The 23,070-nt window shown below is 39.8% G+C and overlaps 1 protein-coding gene and 2 non-coding genes across 4 annotated transcripts; 2 read left to right on the top strand and 1 right to left on the bottom strand.

Moving 5' to 3' along the window:
* Pym1 (PYM1 exon junction complex associated factor) lies at positions 1–21,547 on the top strand. 2 transcript variants are annotated; one of them, XM_026398371.1, is made up of 4 exons: positions 1–87; positions 617–720; positions 20,073–20,166; positions 20,573–21,547. In XM_026398371.1, exons 2-4 carry the CDS (start codon positions 687–689, stop codon positions 21,054–21,056), a joined length of 612 nt encoding a protein of 203 aa, XP_026254156.1. In that variant the 5' UTR covers positions 1–87; positions 617–686; the 3' UTR covers positions 21,057–21,547. The 2 variants fall into 2 exon arrangements, with proteins under 2 accessions (XP_026254156.1, XP_026254155.1); XM_026398370.2 differs by having other exon boundaries at positions 6–203.
* LOC113189631 (U7 small nuclear RNA) lies at positions 8,693–8,756 on the bottom strand. The gene has a single exon (XR_003301668.2). It is a non-coding gene; the product is annotated as a U7 small nuclear RNA (small nuclear RNA).
* On the top strand, positions 9,998–10,071 carry Trnav-cac (transfer RNA valine (anticodon CAC)). Its single transcript has one exon. It is a non-coding gene; the product is annotated as a tRNA-Val (tRNA).
* Positions 21,548–23,070: the final 1,523 nt, after the last annotated feature.

Below are 23,070 nucleotides of genomic sequence, written 5' to 3' on the forward strand. Positions count from 1 at the left end.
CCACCGAGTGCCCAGGCTGCCCAGTGCTGCCCGCCCGCCCCAACTCGGCCATGAAAGCCAGCAGCAACCCTGAGGGTGTGGGGACAGGTGACCAAGCCGCAGCGGCCACCGACTTGCAGGCCTCTTTTTTAGGTCTCGATCTAGAGTTAAGCTGGGCAGCGAGGGCAAACGGCATGCCAGTTCGACCTCCCCACCTTCTAAGGGTTAGTTGGGGTCTTCCACATGCCTCCAGCAATATTCGTGCACTCTAGTACGTTGCTGGAGTTTGCCGGCCCCGTGTCACCAAGTCTCCTTGGTACCTGGGTCAGGTCAGAGCATGAATAGTCTTCCTTTACTTCTGTATCAGCCCTCTCTTTCGGGTGCAATTGGGCCTTGCGCCCCTTTCCCCTCGCATGTCCTAGATGTACAGTTCTGGGATGAGAGAAATTGTGTCGGAACCTCTCCCGCTCCCAGCTGATTTACACGCACCAGGCGCTTAAGGGTGATATGGGTGGCAATAAGAATCCAAGGCTTTATTTTATCAACTATCTCAGCTTTTAGTCCCCTCTTCCTTTCCCTCGCCCACGAAATGGTGCACTCTTCCTTTAAGACTAAAATGGTGGCTTGCTACGAACAGGACTCCACTTCCGGTAGGGAGGGGGCGGGACCCCAGTCCGCGCACGCCGGAAGTGGTTTGCGTTTTCAAGATGGCGACTCCCTATGTAACTGACGAGACCGGCGGTGAGTGCGGGAGTCGCGGACTCGCTTCTCCCTGGGCTCTCGGGGTAGGGGTTCGTACTTGCAAAGGGGTCTGTGCCCCGCCCATCCCGGGGCCCCTCCTTTGCCCCGCCCCCCGGACCGCCTTCCCCATTCATTCTCTCGTCCGGGGTGTCACCTGCGCCCCCTTCTGGTCTCGTGTTTGGGGGGTCTCTGCTTCCGGTCACCCAAACCCTGGGTCTTTCAATGCTCCCTGCTCCAGGACCCTCACGGGCCCTCAGTTTTTCTGCAGCGATTGGAGCTCCCATATCTCTGTTTGGTTCTCCAGCCTTATGGACTCCTACACTCTTACTTCCGTCCAATTCCAGCCCCCTGCCCCCCCCCCATGTCTTGGTTATACCTGTTTCCTGTCCTACCCATCCCTGTTTTCATTCTTTTTCTCGAAGCTATATCTACTGAAGACCAATCCATTGCTACCTAGTTCCTTTCCCACTCTCCCTCTCATCTTGATTTGTTGGGTCACTGAGGTCTAGATGTGTGAAGGGAGGAGGAACTTAATATAACTTTCAACTTGAGTTTTTTCCTTGATGGAGCCACCTATCTCTACCTCCCCCGGTGATGATGATAGGGATTGCAGAATCTAAGGTGAGAGAAGGCAAACAGGAAGGTGTCTAGTGACTTCTCCCAAGGTCTTTGGTTGATAGAACCTACTATTCCTTCTGGCTTGAGAAGAATTTTAGCCCCATTATTTGAGATGCCAAATAATGTCTGCTGTGTATGTGAGAAATTGAAAAATAAAGGCTTTCTTCATAGTTTTGTCTTATCCTAAAAATCTTGTCTTTAGAAAAATGTGCATGGTAGTAATATCGACCCAGTGAAGGTGAAATAGGGTAATATATACGAAAGTAGTTTGGAAAATGCTATGTAAGTGTGAGGTGATTATGTTTTTATAGCCTGTATGGTATATGTGAGTCTTCTGTGTAGGTGACACCGAGCATGTGCAGTGGTATGCACAGTGTGTTTTAAAATGTGCCATTCATGCCGCTTGTTCTGCTGCTTTATATGTTTCTTATATCTCAGCCCTCTATCTTATGGTACCTAATGACAACCCAGGTCTCTCCTCTTCAAAGTGATATACCATCTTTGCTTGTGCTGACTGTTCGTTCAGTCTTTCTTTAATGTGTTCAACTTCTAATATTATGTTCTGAAAATACTACTTATCATCCAGTCCTTTTTTTCCCTCTTAATCCTGATTTAATAAAAATCCAGATATCACATCTCCCTTACCCTGCCATAAAGAGACATTTTCTGTTCCCTTTGCCTGTGTGGAAAAGAGGGAGGAATAAACTGTTCTTTTCCACTCCTATACTGCTTTCTGATTATTGGCCTACCATTGTCACTGCAATCTTTGTAGAAGGTATTGCCATGAAATTATAGTAGTTTCTTTAAAACTTCAGCACCATAATTTACTGTCCATAAGGACCCAGACCCATCAAACTATATTGTTTTTCTCTACACTGTTTCTTGCTATTATTCTCAGTGTCTCTAGCACTTTTGAAATTCTCTGATCTCCTGGTTCCTCAGCATGAGACCATTGACTTACCTTTCTATTTTCAAACCAGATATATGTTAGAATCACTACAACCTGGACCTCATCAGTGACACTTATAAGACCAGGCAAGCCTTGGGCAGTGACCAAAGGATGAATATTTTAAAAGGCCTCCGAATGAGGCTTTATTTGAGATATCACTCCTGGGCGGAACTCGATCACACCAACAGAGTGGACAGGAGAGGGTCTGAGGAGAAACCGCGTGGGAGCTTCACTGGACTGGAATTTTATGGGGCTTAGGCAGGAAGGGAAGGGCTTGGGACAGGAAAATGTGTTTTTAGAGTCCCTTGTCCCGCTGGAGTTGGTGGAAAGCTGGCTGAACTCCAGGATTGTCCAAGGGGTCCTGCTGATTGACAGGTGGTAGTCAGGAGATCCTGCTAATTGGCAGGTGTTTCCTTGGGGGCCTGGTTGATGTTTCTTTCCCACACAGGCTGCTTTGTTCTAAGTCACTGCCACCAACCTGACAACACTACCAGTACCTTCCCTTCAGGTACCCTCCAAGTACTTACTTTAGCCTCCTTACCAGTTACCACCTTCTTCTTCTTTTTTTCTTCTTTTTTGTGATACTGGGATTAAACCCAAGGTTTTATGCATGCTAGGCAAGCGGACATCCACTAAGCTACATCTCCATCCTTTTTTATTTTATTTTAGGACAGGGTCTCACTAAGTTGCTCAGGTTGGCCTTGAACATGTGATCCTCCTTTCTCAGCTTCCTATGTAGCTGGGATTGCAGGTTTATACCACTATACCCAGCTTCTTTACTTTTTTTTTTTTAACTGTATTTATTTATTTTTTAGATGTTAATGGACTTTTGTTTTATTCATTTAGTTATACACAGTGCTGAAAATCAAACCCAGTGCCTCACACATCCTAGGCAAGCCTTCTACCATTGAGTCATAACCCCAGCCCTCTTTCCCCTTTTTGACTACCTCAGATCTACAGAGGCAGCTATTTGTCTTTTTTAGGTGCTCTGATTCTTTTTTTGTGGGAGTGTGCAATGTTGAAGATCACACTCAAGACCTTGAGCATGCTAGGCAAGAGCTGTACTATTAGAGCTTCATTCCCATTTTTTCTGGTTCTTGATCCTTCCCATTTTGTTGAGTCTACCAGTACCTTATGATTACCTTTGTTGCTGCTTAGTTAGACCTGTATGGCCAACCAATTTGATACTATCCTTTTCATTTTCTTAGTAATGTTGATCTTCTATACTAAGGCAAGGGCTTCTGTTATATTGAATCATACCTATCAACTAGTTTCTTGGCTTCTGTTTCTAGACTGTTGCATGTTGCTAGAGAAAAAGCATAGAAACTAGCAGATTCCATATAATGTTAACTTCTGTCAGATCACAGCTTCTCTACAATACTTTTTTCCAGGTGTTATTAAATTTCCCATGACCATCTCTCTAATCTTTTCTTCTCTCTGTGCCCCTCCCTTTTAATTTTTCCTTTTATGACAGATAAGCTCACTATGTTTCATTGAAAAATCAAGGCATGTCATTTCTGTTTCTTTCCTGTTCACAGGCAGATTTATTGAATATCAGGTCTAAATCTATTTCCATTTCCTCACTGCTTAGTTTGTTCCTTAACTACAGTTATTATTCTTAGCATCACCCTGTCTCCTGAGTTGCCTATGCCTTTTTATGGTAGCAAGGGCTAGACCCAGGGATACTCTTAACACTGAGCTACATCCCTAGCCCTTTTCATTTTACTTATATATTTTAAATTTCTAAATATTTATTTATTTATTTTGTTATTGAGGATTGAACCCAGGGGTGCTTAACCACTGAGCCATGTCCCCAGCCCTTTTTATTTTTTATTTTGAGACAGGATCTCACTGAGTTGCTTAGGGCTTCGCTAAGTTGCCAGGACCAGTTTTGAACTTGGGATCCTCCTGCTTCAGCCTTCTGAACTGGTGGGATTACAGGCATACATCACCACACCTGGCTTCTCTTCATTTTATTTTATTTTTGGTAATGGGGATTGAACTTAGGTACTCGACCACTGAGCCACATCCTGAGCCCTATTTTGTATTTTATTTAGAGACAGGGTCTCACTGAGTTGCTTCATGCCTCAGTGTTGCTGAGGCTGGCTTTGATCTAGTGATTCTCTTGTCGCAGCCTCCCAAGCTGCTAGGATTACAGGATTGGGCCACTACTCCTGGCTTTTTCATTGGAGACAGGACCTTGCCAAATTGCCTAGGCTGGCCTTGAATTTGTTATCTTCCTGCCTCAGTCTTGGGAGTCACTGAGATTATAGGTGTGTACTAGTCACAATGCCCGCTGTCCATTGGAATTCATCTGACATTTTTCTCATGATTAGATGGGGTTATGTATTTTGGGGATAAGACCATAGAGGCAGAGTGATAATGATGTAGGATCACAGTGATTTTTTTAATATTGATATTGGTCATCTGGTAAGGTAGTGGTTGTAAGGCTTCCCTACTGTAGAGTTTCTTTCTACCCTTCTCCTTTCCATTATATTCTTTGGAGGGAAGTCACTTATGCAGCCCAAACATCAAGAGTAGGATAATAGGTTTTTTTCCTTAAGGACAGAGATCATTTGGAATTATTCTGCACAGGAGATTTCTCTCCTTTCTGTTTATTTTTTCAAACATTTATTTATATCAATATTGACATTGATTTTTTATTTTATAATTAGGTTTTTTAATCCAATACTATATTTATTTTACTGCTTGACTGTTCCAGCCTTTATTTATTGATGCGGGGGATTGAGTCCAAGGCCTTGTGTGTGCTAGGCAAGCACTTTACTGCTGAGCTACATCCCTAACCCTCAACCTTTTAGACATTGGGAACTCTTATTTTTTTAGCTGGCCCCTTGCCTCTTTGATATACAAAGTAAGCTCTCCTTTTGAAGATGTTCCAGGCTCATCATGTATATATTTCCTGCTTCAGTTCTAGAATCAGCCATTTCTCCAAGGAATTTTTGTTCATGTTTTTTTTTTGGGGGGGGTTACTGGGGATTGAATTCAGAGAGACTCAACCACTGAGCTACATCCCCAGCCCAATTTTGTATTTTATTTAGAGACAGGGTCTCCCTCACTGAGTTGTTTAGCACCTTGCTTTTGCTGAGGCTGGCTTTGAACCCGCTATCCTCCTGCCTCAATCTCCTGAGCCACTGGGATTACAGGCATGCCCTTTGTTCATTTTACTGAAGAATGATGTTAGAAAGTAGAAACCAACATCAGAGCACTAGGTCTTTTCATTGCCCTTGTATTTTGAATCATCTTTTTTTTTTTTTTTTTTTTTTTTTTTTAGTAGTACTAGAGATAGAGATTGAACCCTGGGTGTTCTACCACTGAGCTGTGCTCCAGCCCTTTTTATTTATTGCTATTATTATTTTGGTACTGGAGATTGAACTCAGGGGCACTTGAACACTGAGCCACATCCTCAGCCCTATTTTGTATTTTATTTAGAAACAGAGTCACACTGAGTTACTTAACACCTTGCTTTTGCTGAGGCTGGCTTTGAACTCGTGATCCTTCTGTCTCAGCCTCCCAAATTGCTAGGATTACATGCATGAGTCACCAGACTTGGCTTTTTACTTTTCTCATACCATCCACCACCTGCTCCCTTTTACATCAGTTGTCAAAATATGATTTTTTTTTCTTTTTTTGCTTTATTGGGGATTAAACCCAATTGGGGATTGAACACCAGGAAATAATTCCTGGTGTTAAAAAGGGGATTGAGGAGACTGGGGATGTTAGCTTAGTGGGAGATATGGAGATAGCATGCACAAGGCCCTCAGTTCAATCCCCAGCACTTCAAATAATACTAATAATGATTTTTATTAATCAAAGATAGAAGGAAATTTTCTTTGCTTGATGAAGGTTTTATCTCACAAAGTTAAAGTTTTATCTCACTCTACTACTGAGCTACAGCCCTAGCCCTTTTTTATTTTGAGACAGGGTCTCACAAAGTTTTCCAGGCTGGCCTGAACTTGTGATCCTTCTACCTCAGCCTCATGAGTTGCAGGGATTACAGGTATGTGCCATTATGCTCAGCTTTAAATATTCTTTCTTTTTTTGGTATTAGGGATTACACCCAGAAGTTATTTCCCCAGTCCTTTGTATTTTTTATTTTGAGACAGAGTCTTGCTAAATTGCCCAGACAGGCCTCGAATTTGTGATCCTCCTACCTTAGCCTCCTGTGTAGCTGAAATTACAAATATGAATTACTGGATCCCTAAGCTGTTCTAGCAATTTAATTGAACCGCAGGAGGAGGTTATAGGAACCCCAACTGGTGGTCAGTAGGTCAGAAGACTCAAAAGCCTAAACATGCAACTGGATTTGAAGTGAGGAATAATCTGATGAGACTGAGCCCTCAAACTGTGCTACCTTCAGGTACAGAGTGTCTGAATTAAATTGAATTAGAGGAAGTCCAGATGGTATCTGCTGCAGAACTGGTTGCTTGCTTGTTGGTAGGAAGAAATCCCCACACATTTGGAGATCACAGAAGTGATCTATGTTTTGAGCATAGAGTAGAAGAAACAGTTTATTTTTCTCTATATAACTACAGAGGTGCTTATTCCCTTCCTTTCATTCCATCCTCTCCCACATAACCCCTGAAACACTCCCAGGGTTTCCAGGAACACAGTTGGAAAAATATTGAGATAAACAATGTAGACGCTACAACTGCAAAAAGGTCCTAAAGTAAGGAAAGTGACACAGTAGAAACCAAACTGTTGTCTGGTAAAAAGCACCATCATGTAAATACTTGATGGAAATAATTCCTGGTGTTAAAAGGGGGATTGAGGAGACTGGTGATGTAGCTTAGTGGGAAATAGCTTACCTAGCATGCGCAAGGCCCTCAGTTCAATCCCCAGCACTTCAAATAATACTAATAATGATTTTTATTAATCAAAGATAGAAGGAAATTTTCTTTGCTTGATGAAGGTTTTTGTCTCACAAAGTTAGCATTATACTTAATAGGAAAATATTAGATATATTCTCTTTAAGATAAAAAGGTGGGCTGGAGCACAGCTCAGCGATAGAGCACTTGCCTAGCATGTTTGAGGCCCTGGGTTCAATCCCCAGCACTGCAAAAAAAAGGTCACATACAGAGAAAGAAGTTATGGATGCCCTGAATTTGGGACCTCCTGCCTCAGTCTTTCGAATCAAGGGATTATAGGCATGTGGTACTGTGCCTGGCTAATTTTTTTTTCTAGTTCTTATTTATTTATTTACTTTTTTCCAGTTTTTGGGTTTGAACCTGGAGCACTCTACCACTTCCCAGCCCCTTTATTTTTTATTTTAATATTTATTTAGTTGTAGATTAACAAACAGTATCTTTATTTGTTTTTATGTGGTGCTGAGGATTGAACCCAGTGCCTCACACATACGAGGCAAGCACTTTACCACTGAGCTACTACCTCAGCCCCTATTTTTTATTTTGAGATAGGGACTCATAAAGTTGCCAAGGCTGGCCTTGAATTTGTTGCCCTTCTGCCTCGGCCTCCTGAGTAGCTAGAATTATATGCATATGCCATGACACCCAGCTTGTTGAAATATTCTTTTATTTCTAGTGGCATTACACTTATTCCTTCTTCAATACTTAGCTCTATGGCCTTGGGAATTCTTCTCATTAATGAAATATTGTGAGAATTAAAATTTAAATAAAGTGGGCTGGGGTTGTGGCTCAGTGGCAGAGTGCTTGCCTCGCACATGTGAGGCATTGGTTCAAGCCTCAGCACCACATAAAAATAAATAGAACAAAAATAGATATTAAAAATATTTTTAAAAGTTTAAAGCAATGTACATATCTGACACATGTGTTCAAAGCACTCTTTTGTAATTATTACTGTTATGTAAGGGTTGGTGTATGGATTAGCAGAGATTATATGCCAAGTGTCAAGCATAGTGGTTGAGCTATTCTAAGTGCCTGCTAAAATTTTAGTTTCTATTATTCTACAAATATTGCTGTGACCTTTTAAATAACTTGTCTAATCTCTAGTCTCTTTCTGTTCCATCTCATCTGACATACTATAAGGTTACTGCTTTTTCTTTGATACCAGAGATTGAATCCAGGGGCCACATCCCCAGCTCTTTTTTATATTTTATTAGAAACAGGGGCTTGCTCAGTTGCTCTGGGGCTCACTAAGTGCTAAGGCTTCGTTTGAACTTGTGACCCTCCTGTTTCAGTCTCCTAAATCACTGGGATTACAGGCGTGCATCCCTATGCCTAGCTCTATATGTTTTTAATATCTTGCCTTTCACTTAACCTTATGACATTAATTCTCCCTCTCTTTTTTTAATGCTGGAAACTGAAGCCAGAATTGCTTTACCACTGAGCCACACCTTTAGCCCTTACCTTTCTTCTGCCATTGGATTTTTAGATTATTTCCAGAACTTTTTTTTGTCTGCTATGGGGGTGGGGTTGTTTCTGGCAAAAACTAGCAAATCTTCTAGTCAGATTCTAAAAGAGCTGTAACACTCTAAAAAATTTTTTTATAAAAACTTCGTGAATATTTTTGCACATAAATCTTTTCCTATATTTAGGATTATTGTTTTGTTTTGTGATGTGGTTTGGGAATTGAACCTAGGGCTTAGTGCCTGCTTGGCAAGCACTCTACAACTGAGCTGTACTCCCAGCCCCTCATTTAGGGTTATTATCTTAGGATAGATTGCCCAGAAGGATATATTTTGATTTATTTTTTTAATTGTGAAATTAATTCATATTTATTTATTTTACACATTTAACATATCCTTTTAATATCCTTAGTACTTTTTTTTTTTTTTTTTTTTTGGTACTGGGGATTTAACCCAAGGACTCTTTATTATTGAACTACATCTCCAGCTCTTTTGGAGGTTATGGTACATGCCTGTAATTCCAGCAACTCAGAAGGCTAAGGTAGAAGGATTGCAAGTTTAAAGCCAGTTTCAGCAACTTGGTGAGGCCCTAAGGATTTGGTGAGACCCTGACTCAGTATAAAACACTAGGAAAATGCTCTAGGAATATGGCTTGGTGGTTTAGCGACACTGAGTTCAATCTTCAGTACCAAAAAATAAAAATATATAAATACATACATTAATTAAAAGGGCTGAGAAGGTAGCAGTGGTAGAGCAGCCCTGATTCAATCCCTAGTACCAGTGTAAAAGAAAGACTGTAGCCTTGGGAGCCCTTACTCTGAGTTCTATTTTTGATGCAGTTTACTAATTAACTTTGGGCAAGTTATTAAATTTCTCATTTTCTATAAAACTGGAATAATACTTTGGAGTTGAGAAAATGAAATAAGATAATATTTATAAATATTGAATAAAGTATTTGGCAAGTACTCAATAAAAGATTGCTAATGTTATTATTTGGGAGTTAACTTTCAGATTGATACATGGACTCTTCATGCTACCTGCTTATGTTAAGACATGACTCTCTAGTATGAGCACAGACTAGTTTTCATTCTAGTATTTGTCACATATTGTATGTTTGCCTGAACCCTCTGGTGAAACTGGGCTTTATAGGAAAGTAGAATATCAGTGTGATAGTAAGTTTTGGCATCAGACCTGAGTTCAGAATGTAACTACAGCTAGCTACATGCTACCTTTATAAGATCTTGGACTAGTCTTTCTTATTAATACTAGAGATTGATCACAGGACCTTAGGCATTCTAAGCAAGCACTTTACCACTGAGCTATATCCTTAGCACACCTACATCTTTTGAAACAGGGTCTCCTAGGGCTGGGGATGTAGCTCAGTTGGTAGAGTGTTTGCCTCACATGCACAAGGCCCTGGGTTCAATCCCCAGCACCAAAAAAAAAAAAAAAAAAAAGAAGGAAGAAAAGAAACAGGGTCTCCTAAATTGCATAAGATGGCCTTAAATTTGTGATCCTCCTGCCTCACAGTCCCAAATAGCTGGGATTATAGGTGTGTGCTACAACATACTACTCAATCTCTGTAAGACTATTTCCTCAACTTGTAAATAATATTTACCCACTGTCTAAACTCAACAAGATAAACTATATGAAGTTCCTGGTGTAATATAGCTACTCATTAATAAATGCTTATTTGTAATCATTCATAACATACTGTGAGTTTTCTACTGCTATGATTTTGCTTCTTGTTGTTCCTATTTGTTTCTCTTCTTTTCTGCCTGTAAAATATTGGCTGTTTATTTGTTGTTATTATTATTACTATTACCTAATCTTTTTTTATTTATTTTTTTTTTATTGGTTGTTCAAAACCTTACACGGCTCTTGACATATCATATTTCAGACATTAGTTTCAAGTGAGTTATGAACTCCCTACCTAATCTTTAATGTCAATTTCTTAAGGTTTTCCTAGTTTCTTGCTATCTTCCCTCATCAAATGGAGTATGGTTATTTATTCCTTATCTGCATCTGTTAGGTTACTTTTGTCGTTTATAAGTTTGTATTATTATTTTTTTTTTTTAAAGAGAGAGTGAGAGGAGAGAGAGAGAGAGAGAGAATTTTTTTTTTAATATTTATTTTTTAGTTCTCGGCGGACACAACATCTTTGTTGGTATGTGGTGCTGAGGATCGAACCCGGGCCGCACGCATGCCAGGCAAGCGCGCTACCGCTTGAGCCCCATCCCCAGCCCAAGTTTGTCTTATTTTTTGCTTGCCCAGCTCCCCTTACTTAGAATGTACATTTTTTGAAACTAAGCACCATTTTGCTTGCTCATAATGTAATCCTAATGGCACTTAGTACAGTACATTTCTCATAGGAAGCTTTCAATAAATGTTTGTCCTTTTTTTTTTTTTTTTGGTATCAGGGATTAATCCTATGGTGCTTAACCACTGAACCACAAACAGCACTTTTTATTTTTATTTAGTTATTTTGAGACAGGATCTCACTAAGTTGCTTAGGGCTTTGCTAAATTGCTGAGGCTGGCTTTGAACTCAGAATCCTCCTGCCTCAGCCTCCTGAGTCCCTGGGATTACAACTGTGAGCCACTGCGCCTGCTTACCATATTTATTTATTTATTTATTTATTTTAAAGAGAGAGAGAGAGAGAGAATTTTAATATTTATTTTTTAGTTTTTGGCAGACACAACATCCTTGTTGGTATGTGGTGCCGAGGATCAAACCCCGGCCGCACACATGCCAGGCGAGCGCGCTACCGCTTGAGCCACATCCCCAGCCCCTGTTTATCATATTTAATTAATTTGTAGTCTAGCTTCTGACCACCATGCTTTTCCAAAGCTCTATTCTTGGAGATAACCAGGGATTTCCAAATTGCCAGAAACAGTTGACTTTTACTTAGTTCTCCTTGTCCTAGATCTCACTGCAGTATTTAATAGTGTTAATCACTTACTCCCTTAAAATGGTACTTTTAACACTGTTAATCAACTACTGTTACATAAAACTCTTTTGGTCTCCATGGCATTATTCTGTCCTTTTCTATGAATCACTTCATGATTTTAGTACCTTTACTTCCTTGAGAGAAATAATCATGATCATTTTCCAGGGTCATTCCTCCAACTCTGATCTCTTTTTTGGAAACCACCCCTAGCTAGGTCTTATCATTGGCCAGAGATCATCCTCAGGCTCATCAACACATCTTTACCAGTCACTTTCTCTAGTCCCTTGGAGTTCTCCCAAGCCTTGCAATGTTGTCTCTTTACTGTCTTCCTGCGTCCCCTCAAACAAGGCCCTTTTTAGATTAAGAGTTTTTATTACTAATAGGTTTAAGGAAAACAGGTTGAAAATTATAAAACAATAGATGTGGGAAATGACAAAGTTTAAAAAACAGAGTAGCAGTCCCTAATCTGTACTTTCTGATTCTCTCAAAAATGTTATCTGAAAGTCCTGATATTCTGCCCTTGGTTTTTATTTCTAGGGGTGGGAATCGCCAAACCTCTCCCTTCTTTTTGACTTCACCCTTGGATACCATCAAGGCCAGAGGATGGAACCAAGATAACATAAAATAGGTGCTCCTATGTGTTAATGAGCTATTTGTATCTCAGAGGGCTTCCACACAGGATGGCCATTCAAGAAGCTCTGCCCTGCTTTCCTCACAATCTATCTTTACTTCTCTTAATTCTTCAACTATGCAATAGTGCCCCTTTGTCAGAAGTTTTGTTTTCTATGGTTTCAGTTAACTGTGATCAATTCAAGTGCAAAAATACAGTATAGTGCAATAAGATATTTTGAGAGAGTGATAGAGACCACGTTTAAATAACTTTTATTGTGGTATATTGTTATAGTTATATTTTATTAGTTATTGTTAATTTCTTACTGTGCCTAATTTATAAATTAAGCTTTGCCATAAATATGTATAATTAGGATAAAACAGTATACAGGGTGAGTATCCCTTATCCAAAATGCTTGGGACCAGAAGTGTTTTGGATTTTGGATGTTTTTAGATTTTGGAATATTTGCATATACATACTGAAATATCTTGGGATAGAATCCAAGTCTAAACACAGCATTTATTTATATTTCAGATATACCCTACATACACAGCCTGAAGGAAATTTAATATAATATTTTAAGCGTAACTGCATTTTGACTGTGATCTATCACATGTGATCAGGTGTGGAATTTTCTGCTTGTGGCATCATGTCAGCAATCAAAAAGTTTCAGATTTAGAGCATTTCAGAGTTTGGATTTTTGGATTAGGGATGCTCAACCTGTGTTTAGGGTTTAGTATTATCTGCAGTTTCAAGCATCCAGTGTGGGTCTTGAAATATATCCCCCTCTGATAAAAGGGGCCTGCTATAAATTCTATGCATTTGACTTCAATATTTCTAGTATTCAATATTACTACTATTATCCCTTTCTCCCTGATTCCATGTAAAACATTGATTGTCTAGAATTGAATTAGTTATTTTCACAAAGTTTTCCTTTCTGGACTTTGTATATGTCAGTGGTTTTTATTCTTTCCACTTTCCACATTCAAGAGTGATATTGTAATTAGTTTGTGTCCTCATTTATTATCTTCCTCACAGGAATGTATGCTATAAGCAGGCAAGAATCTTGCTTTCTTTATTCATTATTGTATCTCTAGCTTCTGTTACAGTGCCTGGCACAACAGTAAGTGCTCAATAAACATTTAAAATCCATGTGTGAATAAGTGTTATTACCATATGCCCTATTTACCCAAAAATATGGGGTGAAAAACAAGATCATATATATGAAAGACATCAAATTAAATTCATTGTATCACTATTTTTATTATTTCCTCTCCAATTCAAATCTTAGCAGTCTTTGCATCTTGTTCATTTATCCTTCATAATAGATTTTTCTTTTCATTTTCCTTTTAATGCCACAAAGACTATCCCAGTTAGGTCTTCTTTTGTTACAGCTATTGTTTTCATTTTCTCCACTTTAAGTTTATTGTATAGTCACCCCTTCACATTCATGGGTTCTGCAACTACAGATTCAACCAACCTCAGATTGAAAATATTCATGGCTGGATGTGGCATATACTTGTAATCCCAGCTACTAGGGATGCTGAGACAGGAGGATTGCTTGAGCCCAGGAATTTGGGACCAGCATGGGCAACAGAGCAAGATCCATCTCTTAAAAAAAAAAAAAAAAAAGTTTTTTTTTTTGGTGTGTGTGTCTCTACTGAACACGTCACTACTCTTGATTTTCTTGTAATTATTCCCTGAACAATGTAGTTTACAAGAATTTATTATATATCATTACATTGTGTTAGGTATTATAAATAATTCAGAGATGATTCGAGTATATGGGAGGATTTGAAAAGGTTATATGCAAACATTATGCCATTTTGTATAAGAGACTTGAGCACCTGAGGATTTGGTGTCCTGAGGTGTCCTGGAAACATTCCCCCACAGATGCTGAGGGATGACTACACTATATTTTCAAATTCTTTTTTTTTTTTTTTTTTTTTTTTTTTGGTACTGGGGATTGAGCCCAGAAGAATTTTACCATTCAGCCATATCCGCAGGCTTTTTAATTTTTTATTTTGAGACAGGGTCTGTCTAAGTTGCTTAGGGCCTCAGTAAGTTGCCGACGCTGGTCTTGAGTTTGCAATTCTCCTACCTCAGCCTCCCGAGTCACTGGGATTAAAGGTGGGCTGGGAATTCAGCACTGTGCCCAACTCAGGTTAGACTTAAAAGCATAGCTTTAAGCAGACCACCTGTACTCCATTATAGGTCTTTGGTATTCTCCTGCAATCTAAGGCTTAAATTCCAAATGCAGTAGAGATTGGAGATCTTTCATATACTCACTAGTTTATTCTAGTTTCTTTTCTCATTATATATACCTTTTTGTCCAAAATATGCTGGATTCTTGCTATTTCATGATATACTTAAACTTTCACATTTATTAATTCAACCAATATTTACTGTCTTCTGTGAGCCAAGCTCTTCGATACAAAGTTAAAAGACAAAGTGCTTGCATTCAGACAAGCAAACAATTACATTAAACATTAGATCATGATAAAGGCTGAAATAGGTGTTATGTGTGCATGAAGGGCAGCTTCTAACTTGGCTTGTGTTGGGAAGCTCAGGGAAGGCTGCAGTGGAGTGAACTTCACTTAAAGACCAGTAAGAATTAGCTAACATAAGAAATAAGGAAAAGGGAAATAAAGCAAAAAGACATAGAGAGTAGAGGCACAGTTCTGGGTGAGATTTGTGACTATTTCTGTGGCTAGAGTAGAAAGCGAGTGGCTGCCTGTGTGTTAGGAGGCTGGAGACTAGCAGGAGCTAGGTCAAGAGGACCTTCTGTGTGTGACTCCATGTAAGTACCCAGAGGGAAATAGGAATCCAGGAAGAATTTTAAGTAAAGATTCAAATATTTTTTGCCCCTTTGCTCTTGTCCCTTTACCTTTCTCTTTTTTCCTCAACTCTGCTTTCACCTTCACTTGTCTAAATCCTGCTCATCTTCCAAGGATCACAATAGGTGCTGTGTCTCTAATCTTTATGAATTATTTGGTCAAGATAATTTTGCTGTCCTTAGTGTACCTATAATTCTCTAAGCCACCTAAAATTACATATTTAAGAAATCCACAGTATGTCAGCAACATTAAAGGGAATATTTTAAAAGAAAAAAAAATTTTCTTTTGTCCTGGATATTGACTCCAGGGGCACTTTAGCACTGAGCTATATCCCTGGGCCTTTAAAATTTTTTTATTTTGAGACAGGATCTCGTGTGTGTGTGTGTGTGTATGTGTTGCTGAGGATTGAACCCAGGGCCCTGTGCATGCAAGGCAAGCACTCTACCCACTGAACCATAGCCCCAGCCAAGACAGGGTCTCTTTACATTGCTGAGACTGGCCCAAATTTGCAATCCTCCTACCTCATCCTCCCATTTTGTGGGATTATAGACGTGCTCCACCATGCTCAGCAAAACGAAGTATTTATAATTTTATTACCCTAACGTAACATTTTCATTATTGCATATCCTTTTCTAAATTTACAAATATTCATAACATTTAATTGTTGAAATCATGGGTGGCCAGGCTCCGTGGTACATGCCTGTAATCCCAGTGGCTCTGGAGGACCACAAGTTCAAAGCTAGCTTCAGTGATTCAGCAAGGCCCTAAGCAACCTTGTCTCTAAATAAAATATAAAAAAAGGACTGGGGATGTGGTTCAGTGGTTAAGTGCCCATGGGTTCAACCCCTGGTACAAAAAAAAAAAAAAAATCATGGTATATGTATAATTTTCTTATATTTTCTATTAGATCACATCATAAGATTTTTTTGAAAAATTTTATCATTGTGTGTGTGGGGGGTGGGTAGGTATCTGAATTTGATGCCTGGGGTGCTTTACCACTGAGCTACATTCCCAGCTCTTTTATTTTTAATTTTTTTTTTTTTTTTTTTTTTTACTTTTTGAGACAGGTCTTGCTAAATTGCTGAGGTTGGCCTTGAATTTGTGATCCTCCTGCCCCAGCTTCCTTGAGTACCTGGGATTATAGGTGTGTGCCATGGTGCCTGGCTTCTGTCATCATTTAAACATATATACTATGTATATTTAGCCATTCTTTTAAAATTGGATGTAAATTTTGTTTTTAATTTTTATTCATAGATAATGCCATAAGTTTTACATAATTATATTTTCCTCTTTCTTTGTATTTTTTCCTCTTGGAACTATACCTTTATGTTAATTCTTAACAGTAGGATTACTAGAAATGTATTGAGTTATTTTTGATTTCTAACTTGCTTACCTCTTCCCTAGTCAGTGAATCACCAAGTATGGTTGATCCTTTGATAATGTATTAGCATCAGTGTCTTCTTTGCGTTCTTTTTTTGCCAATTCTGCCTCTTCATGCCAAGATTACTACAGTCTTAGGAGGCTGAGGCAGGAGGATTGCAGATTTAAGTCCAGCCTGAGTAATTTAGTGAGACCCTATCTCAAAAAATACTAAGGGCTGCATCTATAGCTCAGGGGTAGAGTGCCCCGAAGGTCAATCCCAAATAACCAGGGTGGGAATGGGGGAGGAGAAAAAGATTATTGCAGTCTTTTTTCTAACTGGTTTCCTTAGACTCCAGTGTTTTTCTTTTCCAATTTACCTTCTCATCATGCCGGATTAACTGGTCTAAAATACTGTTTTGAATAAAGGATTTATTCATATCCAAGGCTTTACAAAAATGCTTTGGATAAAGGATTCATTCATTTGACAAGTGTTTATTGAATGCATGCCATGTGCCACATATTAAACTCCTTAACTGGCATTCAAGATCTGAACATTGGCCTTTCACTATACCAGTCCTTTCTTTGGCTCAGCCAGACTCCCCTACTTGCCATCTCCTGAAAATGCCATCTGTATTCTCACATCTGAGTTTTTGTTTTAGAATGGACTTCTGTTTCCGATCCATTCTGTCTGCTTTCTCATTTCCTTTAGTTTGATCCTTTCTTCAGAGCCCACACTAGTCTTAGTCATTTCATGAAGCTTTTCATGGTTTTTTTTTTTTTTTTCATTCTTTTGTTTTTATTCTTGTGTCTATACTATCACTCCTGGCCAAAACATATCCTCCGTATTTCTTTTACTCATCTGATAAAGTCCAAATTCCTTGACCTTGTTTCTAAGACGTTCTAAGATCTGGCCTCATTTCCCTTTTTCTTGCTACTGGGGATTGAATCCAGAGTGCTTAACCAACTGAATCATGTCCTCAGCCCTTTTTAATTTTTATTTTGAGCCAGGGTCTCACTAAGTTGCTTAGCTAGCTAAATTGCTGAGGCTAGTCTTGAACTTGTAATCTTCCTGTGTCAGCCTCCTGAGTTGCCTGGATTACAGGCATGTACCACTGTGTCTGGTCCGGTCTGGCCTGGCCGGATTTTTCATTCCCAGCCTGACTGCTGCTTTTTTCTTTTTTGGGGGTACTTGGGGTTGAACACAGGGATGCTTTACCACTGAGCACTAAATTACATTCCCCAATCCTTTTTTTTTTTTTTTTTCTTATTTTGAGATAGGGTCTAAATTGCTTAGGGTCTCCCTAATTACTGAAGCTGGCCTTGAATTTGGAATCCTCCTGCCTCAACCTCCCAAGTCCCTGGGATTACAGGTGTATACCACTACATTTAGCTGATATTTGCATTTTGAAAAAAAAATCAATTAGTGGAAAAATACATAATCCTCATAGAAGGTCCTAGATTTGATTTTTCTGCCTGTAATCCCAGCAGTTTGGGAGGTGGAGGCAGTAAGTTCACCAGTTCAGCAATTTATCGAGGTGCTAAGAAACTCAGTGAGACCCTGTCTCTAATTTAAAGAATACAGAATAGGGCTAGGGATGTGACTCAGTGATCGAGTGCCCCTGAGTTCAATCCCTGGTACCCGCCACCAAAAAAAGTACTACAGTTTTTTTTTTTTTTTAAACGAGTAATTATATATATAATTTTAAAAAATGGTTTTGCCATTTCTCTTTTTCCAGGTTATCCCTATTAAAGTAAACAACATTAAAGGCTTGGTATGTGTCCTTCCACACTTTTCTCTTTGTCCTCACACACAGACAACATAGAATTTCTGTTTTGGTGCTGGGAATCAAACCCAGGGCTACATCCGTGCTAAGAAGCACTCTACTACTAAGCTACACCTCCTGTCCTTTTTTTTAGACAGGGTCTTGCTGTGTTGCCCAGGTTAGTCTCAGACGCCTGGGCTCAAGCTATCTTCTTGCTTCAGCCTCCTGAATATTGGGATTACAGGCATGACCTGTGTTCATAGACCTTTAAGTCCTGCCTCATGCTTCACCAAAAATGGGACCCATACTTTCTACCAGAGATTCTGAAATTGTTCTCCATGACTCTTGGAGATGGGAGTGGTGCAGGGGCCTTAAAACCCCTTTTAGGAATTCTGTAAGCAAAAACATTTTCACAACTGGGTGTGGTGGTGCTTGCCTATAATCCCAGCAGCTGAGGAGGCTGAAGCAGGAGTATCCCAAATTCAAGGCCAGCCTCAGCCATTTAGCAGCCCCTGTCTTACAAAATAAACAAAACAAAAACCTGTCAGATATATTTGACAGTCATTCTTTGGAAGGAAGCAAGCCTGTCATTTCAGACGAGATCGGGCATGTTCAGGGTGGTATGGCCGTAGACAAGCCTGTCATTTCAAGGAAAACAACTGACAATATGTATTATCAATGATAAAATTCAAACCCTCCAGTGAAAATTAGAAGTTTGGGAAACTTCAGCCACTGTGACATTTACAACTTCCTAGTGCTTACAGACTTTTCTGAGGAGATTAGTGCATTTTTAAAAATTGTAACATAAATAAATACATAACATTGTAAAATAAGACTATAAAGAGAGCTGGGCATAGTGATGCCAGCCTGTAATCCCAGCTCCTCAAGAGGTAGAGGCAGGACCATTGCAAGTTTGAGGCCAGCCTAGGCAATTTATCAAGACCGTATCTCAAAAAATTAAAAAATGGCTGGAGATGTAGGTCAGTAGTATAATGCCTCTGGGTTCAATGCCCAGTACCAAGGGTTGGGGATGTAGCTAGCTCAGTGGTGGAATACTTGCTAGCTTATATGAGGCGCTGGGTAAAGGGGTCCTAAAGTAAAAAGGTTTGAGGACCTCTACACATTATCCTGCAACTCACTTTTTCACTTAGTATACCATACACACTATTCAATGGTAGTACATTTATATTTAATATTCCTCCCCCCTTTTTTTCTGTACTGCTGAGGGGATGCTATAGCACTTAGCTATACCTAACATTCTTTTTAACAACAGTATGGTGTTCTGTTGTGTGGATGAACCAAATCTATTTAATCATTCATCTGTTGATCACCACTTAAGTTACTTTCAGCTTTTTGCTAATTTCAATAATTATCAACAAGTATCCTTTATGTATACTCTTGTGTACTTGGTGCTTTTCTTTGATGTCCTCTTACAATTGTTTTGTGTTTCTTTCTCTCTCTTTTTTTTTTTTAAGCTGAAGATTGAAACCAGGGATGCTTTACCACTGAGCCACATTCCCAGCAGCCCTTTTCACTTTTTTAAATTTTGAGACAGGGTCTTGCTAAATTGCAGAGTCTGACCAGAGTTGATGAGAGTATAGGCATGTGCTACTGCACTCAGTTTTTGATGGAGTCTCACTATGTTGCCCAGACTGGTGAATAATTGGGTCTATGCCTATCCTCTCTTGCCAACTAAATTATAAAAACCAAAGCTCCTTGAGGGCAAGGGTGGTATGTTGTATAGTGCATAGTTACTCAGTAAATAATGATGACAGGGATTGGGGTTGACAGAAGAAAAGATAACTTAGCAGTTTGCATTTGGTAGACAAGATAGGTGCTAAGGGAAATACACATTTACGCATTCTTTCATCTTAGAAAATAAGAAAGAATAACTCTCCACCTTAACCTCTCTCATTTCAGGCAAGTACATCGCCTCAACACAGCGACCTGACGGGACCTGGCGCAAGCAGCGGAGGGTGAAAGAAGGCTATGTGCCCCAGGAGGAGGTCCCAGTGTGCGTGGTTAGGCTTGAGAAGGGCTAGTTAATGGGGTCCTTCCAGAAATATAAATTATGTGTGCCCATAAATTCAGGGATGACTCTCCAATACCCCAAGGAAATGGAAGGAAGGGCACTGGAGAAAGGAGAGCAAAGTGCTGGGTGGGGTTCTCAGATGACTGAGGGTTACATGTGACTAGTCTTGATTCTATGACCTCTGATAATCAGAACCTCCAAATGCCAGTCACAATTTCAGATCCTAGGCACCCTGCAACAGCCTCTCCTACAGAGCTAGGCAAAGTGGAGGAGGCACCTAAAGAGAAGAGGGAATTGGGAATGTTATGAGAATGAAGTGACTTGGAAGGTTAAGAATCAAAAAGTCAGTGATTCTTAGAAATTTGTTGACTTCTTTTGTTTTCTGCAGGTATGAAAATAAGTATGTGAAGTTTTTCAAGAGTAAACCAGAGCTGCCTCCAGGGCTGAGCCCTGAGGCCACCACTCCTGTTACCCCATCTAGACCTGAAGGTGGTGAACCAGGCCTCTCCAAGACAGCCAAACGCAACCTGAAGCGAAAGGAGAAGAGGCGGCAACAGCAAGAGAAAGGAGAGGCAGAGGCCTTGAGCCGGACTCTTGACAAGGTGTCCCTGGGAGAGACAGCCCAACTCCCCAGTGCTCCACAAGGCTCCCACTCAGCCTCAACAGCTGCTTCTGACCCACCTGATTCAGCTGCCACCACTGAGAAAGCCAAGAAGATAAAGAACCTAAAGAAAAAGCTTCGGCAGGTGGAAGAGCTGCAACAGCGGATCCAGGCTGGAGAAGTCAGTCAGCCCAGCAAAGAGCAGCTGGAGAAGCTAGCAAGGAGGAGGGCGCTGGAGGAGGAGCTAGAGGACTTGGAGTTAGGCCTGTGAGGCCTTTGGGAATAGGGAATGGACTGCAGAACAAACCGTGGGGCTCTCTGGGGTCCAGGGAAGTGTGGGCAGCAGCGGTCAGGAGGGGAACCCCTCATACTGACTCACTTCCACCTCTCGCTGCCCAACTCTGCCCTCCAGAGTCTAGCCTCTCCCTCATTCCTTCCCTTTTCTTCCAACTCCTAATTTTGGGACTTTCTCCCTCTCATTCCCAATGTTCAAAATCTCAGTGTCTACCCCAGGTACCTTTGCTGCTGATTTGGGTGTCTTGTTTAAAAGAAAATCAGGTGGGTGGGACTCTCTTGGAGAACTGAGGTGGAGGGTGGAGGGAGTATGCCCAAATCTTGGAGTCTTGGTTCCTGTTCACAGTGTTTGAGTTATTTCCCTGTCTATCCTAATATCTCTCTCTTCCCCCACCCCACTTTGTCTCTTTCTCTCTCTCTCTGTTTTTCTTTTTTTAAAGAACAAGAATAAACTCAAGTAGACATGTCTGGCTTTGTCTCTTTCTTTTTTTGTGGTGCTGGGGATTGAACCCAGGACTTGTGCATAGAAGGCAAGTACTCTACTAACTGAGCTGTATCCCCAGCCCTAGGCTTTATCTCTTTCTTTGTTTTATCCCATAAATTTGGCCCAGAAATACACATGTTGGGAGTAATATTTCTTTTAATTTTAAAAAATTACGAGTATATTACTAAATTAGCAACACTGATTTCTGTACATGTCTACTCAGATATCAGTAAATAGAAATTAGTCTTAGAATCTAATGAAACTTGGAACAGATTTTTGTTGTTGTTATTTTTATATATACATCAGAGTGTGTGTGTGTGTTTATTTTATTTATTATTTTATTTATTTATTTTGTTTATTTATTTTTATGTGGTGTTGAGGATCGAACCCAGGGTCCCGTGCATGCTAGGTGAGCGCTCTACCGCTGAGCTACAACCCCAGCCCAGTAGAGTATATTTTGACATTATACATACATGGAATGTAACATTCTAATTAGGATCACATTCTCGTAGTTGTACATGACGTGGAAATTAACTGTGGTATATTCATATATGAACATAGGAAAGTTAAATCCATTCTACTATCTTTCCTATTCCTATACCTGCTCCCTTCCTTTCATTTCCCTTTGTGTAATCCACTAAACTGTTCTTCCCCTCCCCCACTTGTTGTGTGTTAGCATCCGCATATCAGAGAGAACATCCAACCTTTGGTTTTTGGGGGAGGATTGCATTATTTCACTTAGCATGATTGTCTCCAGATCCATCCAGTTACCAGCAAAAGTCATAAGGTCATTTTTTTTTTTATGGCTGGGTAATATTCCATAGTGTGTATATATCACATTTTCTTTATCCATTCATGTGGAACAGATTTTTCTGTTGTGCTGGGGATTGAACTCATGCTAGGCAAGAGCAATTTTTTTTTTATTTGTTGATGGACCTTTATTTATTAATATGCAGTGCTGAGAATCAAACCCAGTGCCTTACACATGCCAGGTAAGTGCGCTATTGCTGAGCCACAGCCCCAGCCCAGCAAGAGCAAATTTAATTTAACTTGCTAATTTATGTGTTGTTCTTATTGTGCCATAATATCAATGGAACTTTTGTACATTTATTGTTTCTTGACTTAATTCACAGCTGTACCTAGGACAATTCTTCTCAGGTACCACACTAAGATGGCATTATGGGGTAAACTAATGATATGGATAGAGGAATTTATAACCAAAAGTACCTGTTATTCAATTTTGTAATACTTGTGATACCTACCCCTCAGTTAATCACAGTCATTCTTTACTGTAGAGGTGAAGGGAGGAGAAACTCAGCTGAAGTCAACAATCTCAGGAATTCAGAATTCTTGACTCAGAGGGTCCTACATAATCCAGTACTACTTAACTTCAGCATTATTTTCTTTCGTTTTCCAACTCTGGTCAAACTATACTCCAAATAAAATTAACTGCTTTCAGTCGATCAAATGAACCATATTCTTTTTGTGCCTCAGTCCTTTGCTTCTG

Source organism: Urocitellus parryii, chromosome 5, assembly GCF_045843805.1.
Source record: "Urocitellus parryii isolate mUroPar1 chromosome 5, mUroPar1.hap1, whole genome shotgun sequence".
Lineage (NCBI taxonomy): Eukaryota > Metazoa > Chordata > Mammalia > Rodentia > Sciuridae > Urocitellus > Urocitellus parryii.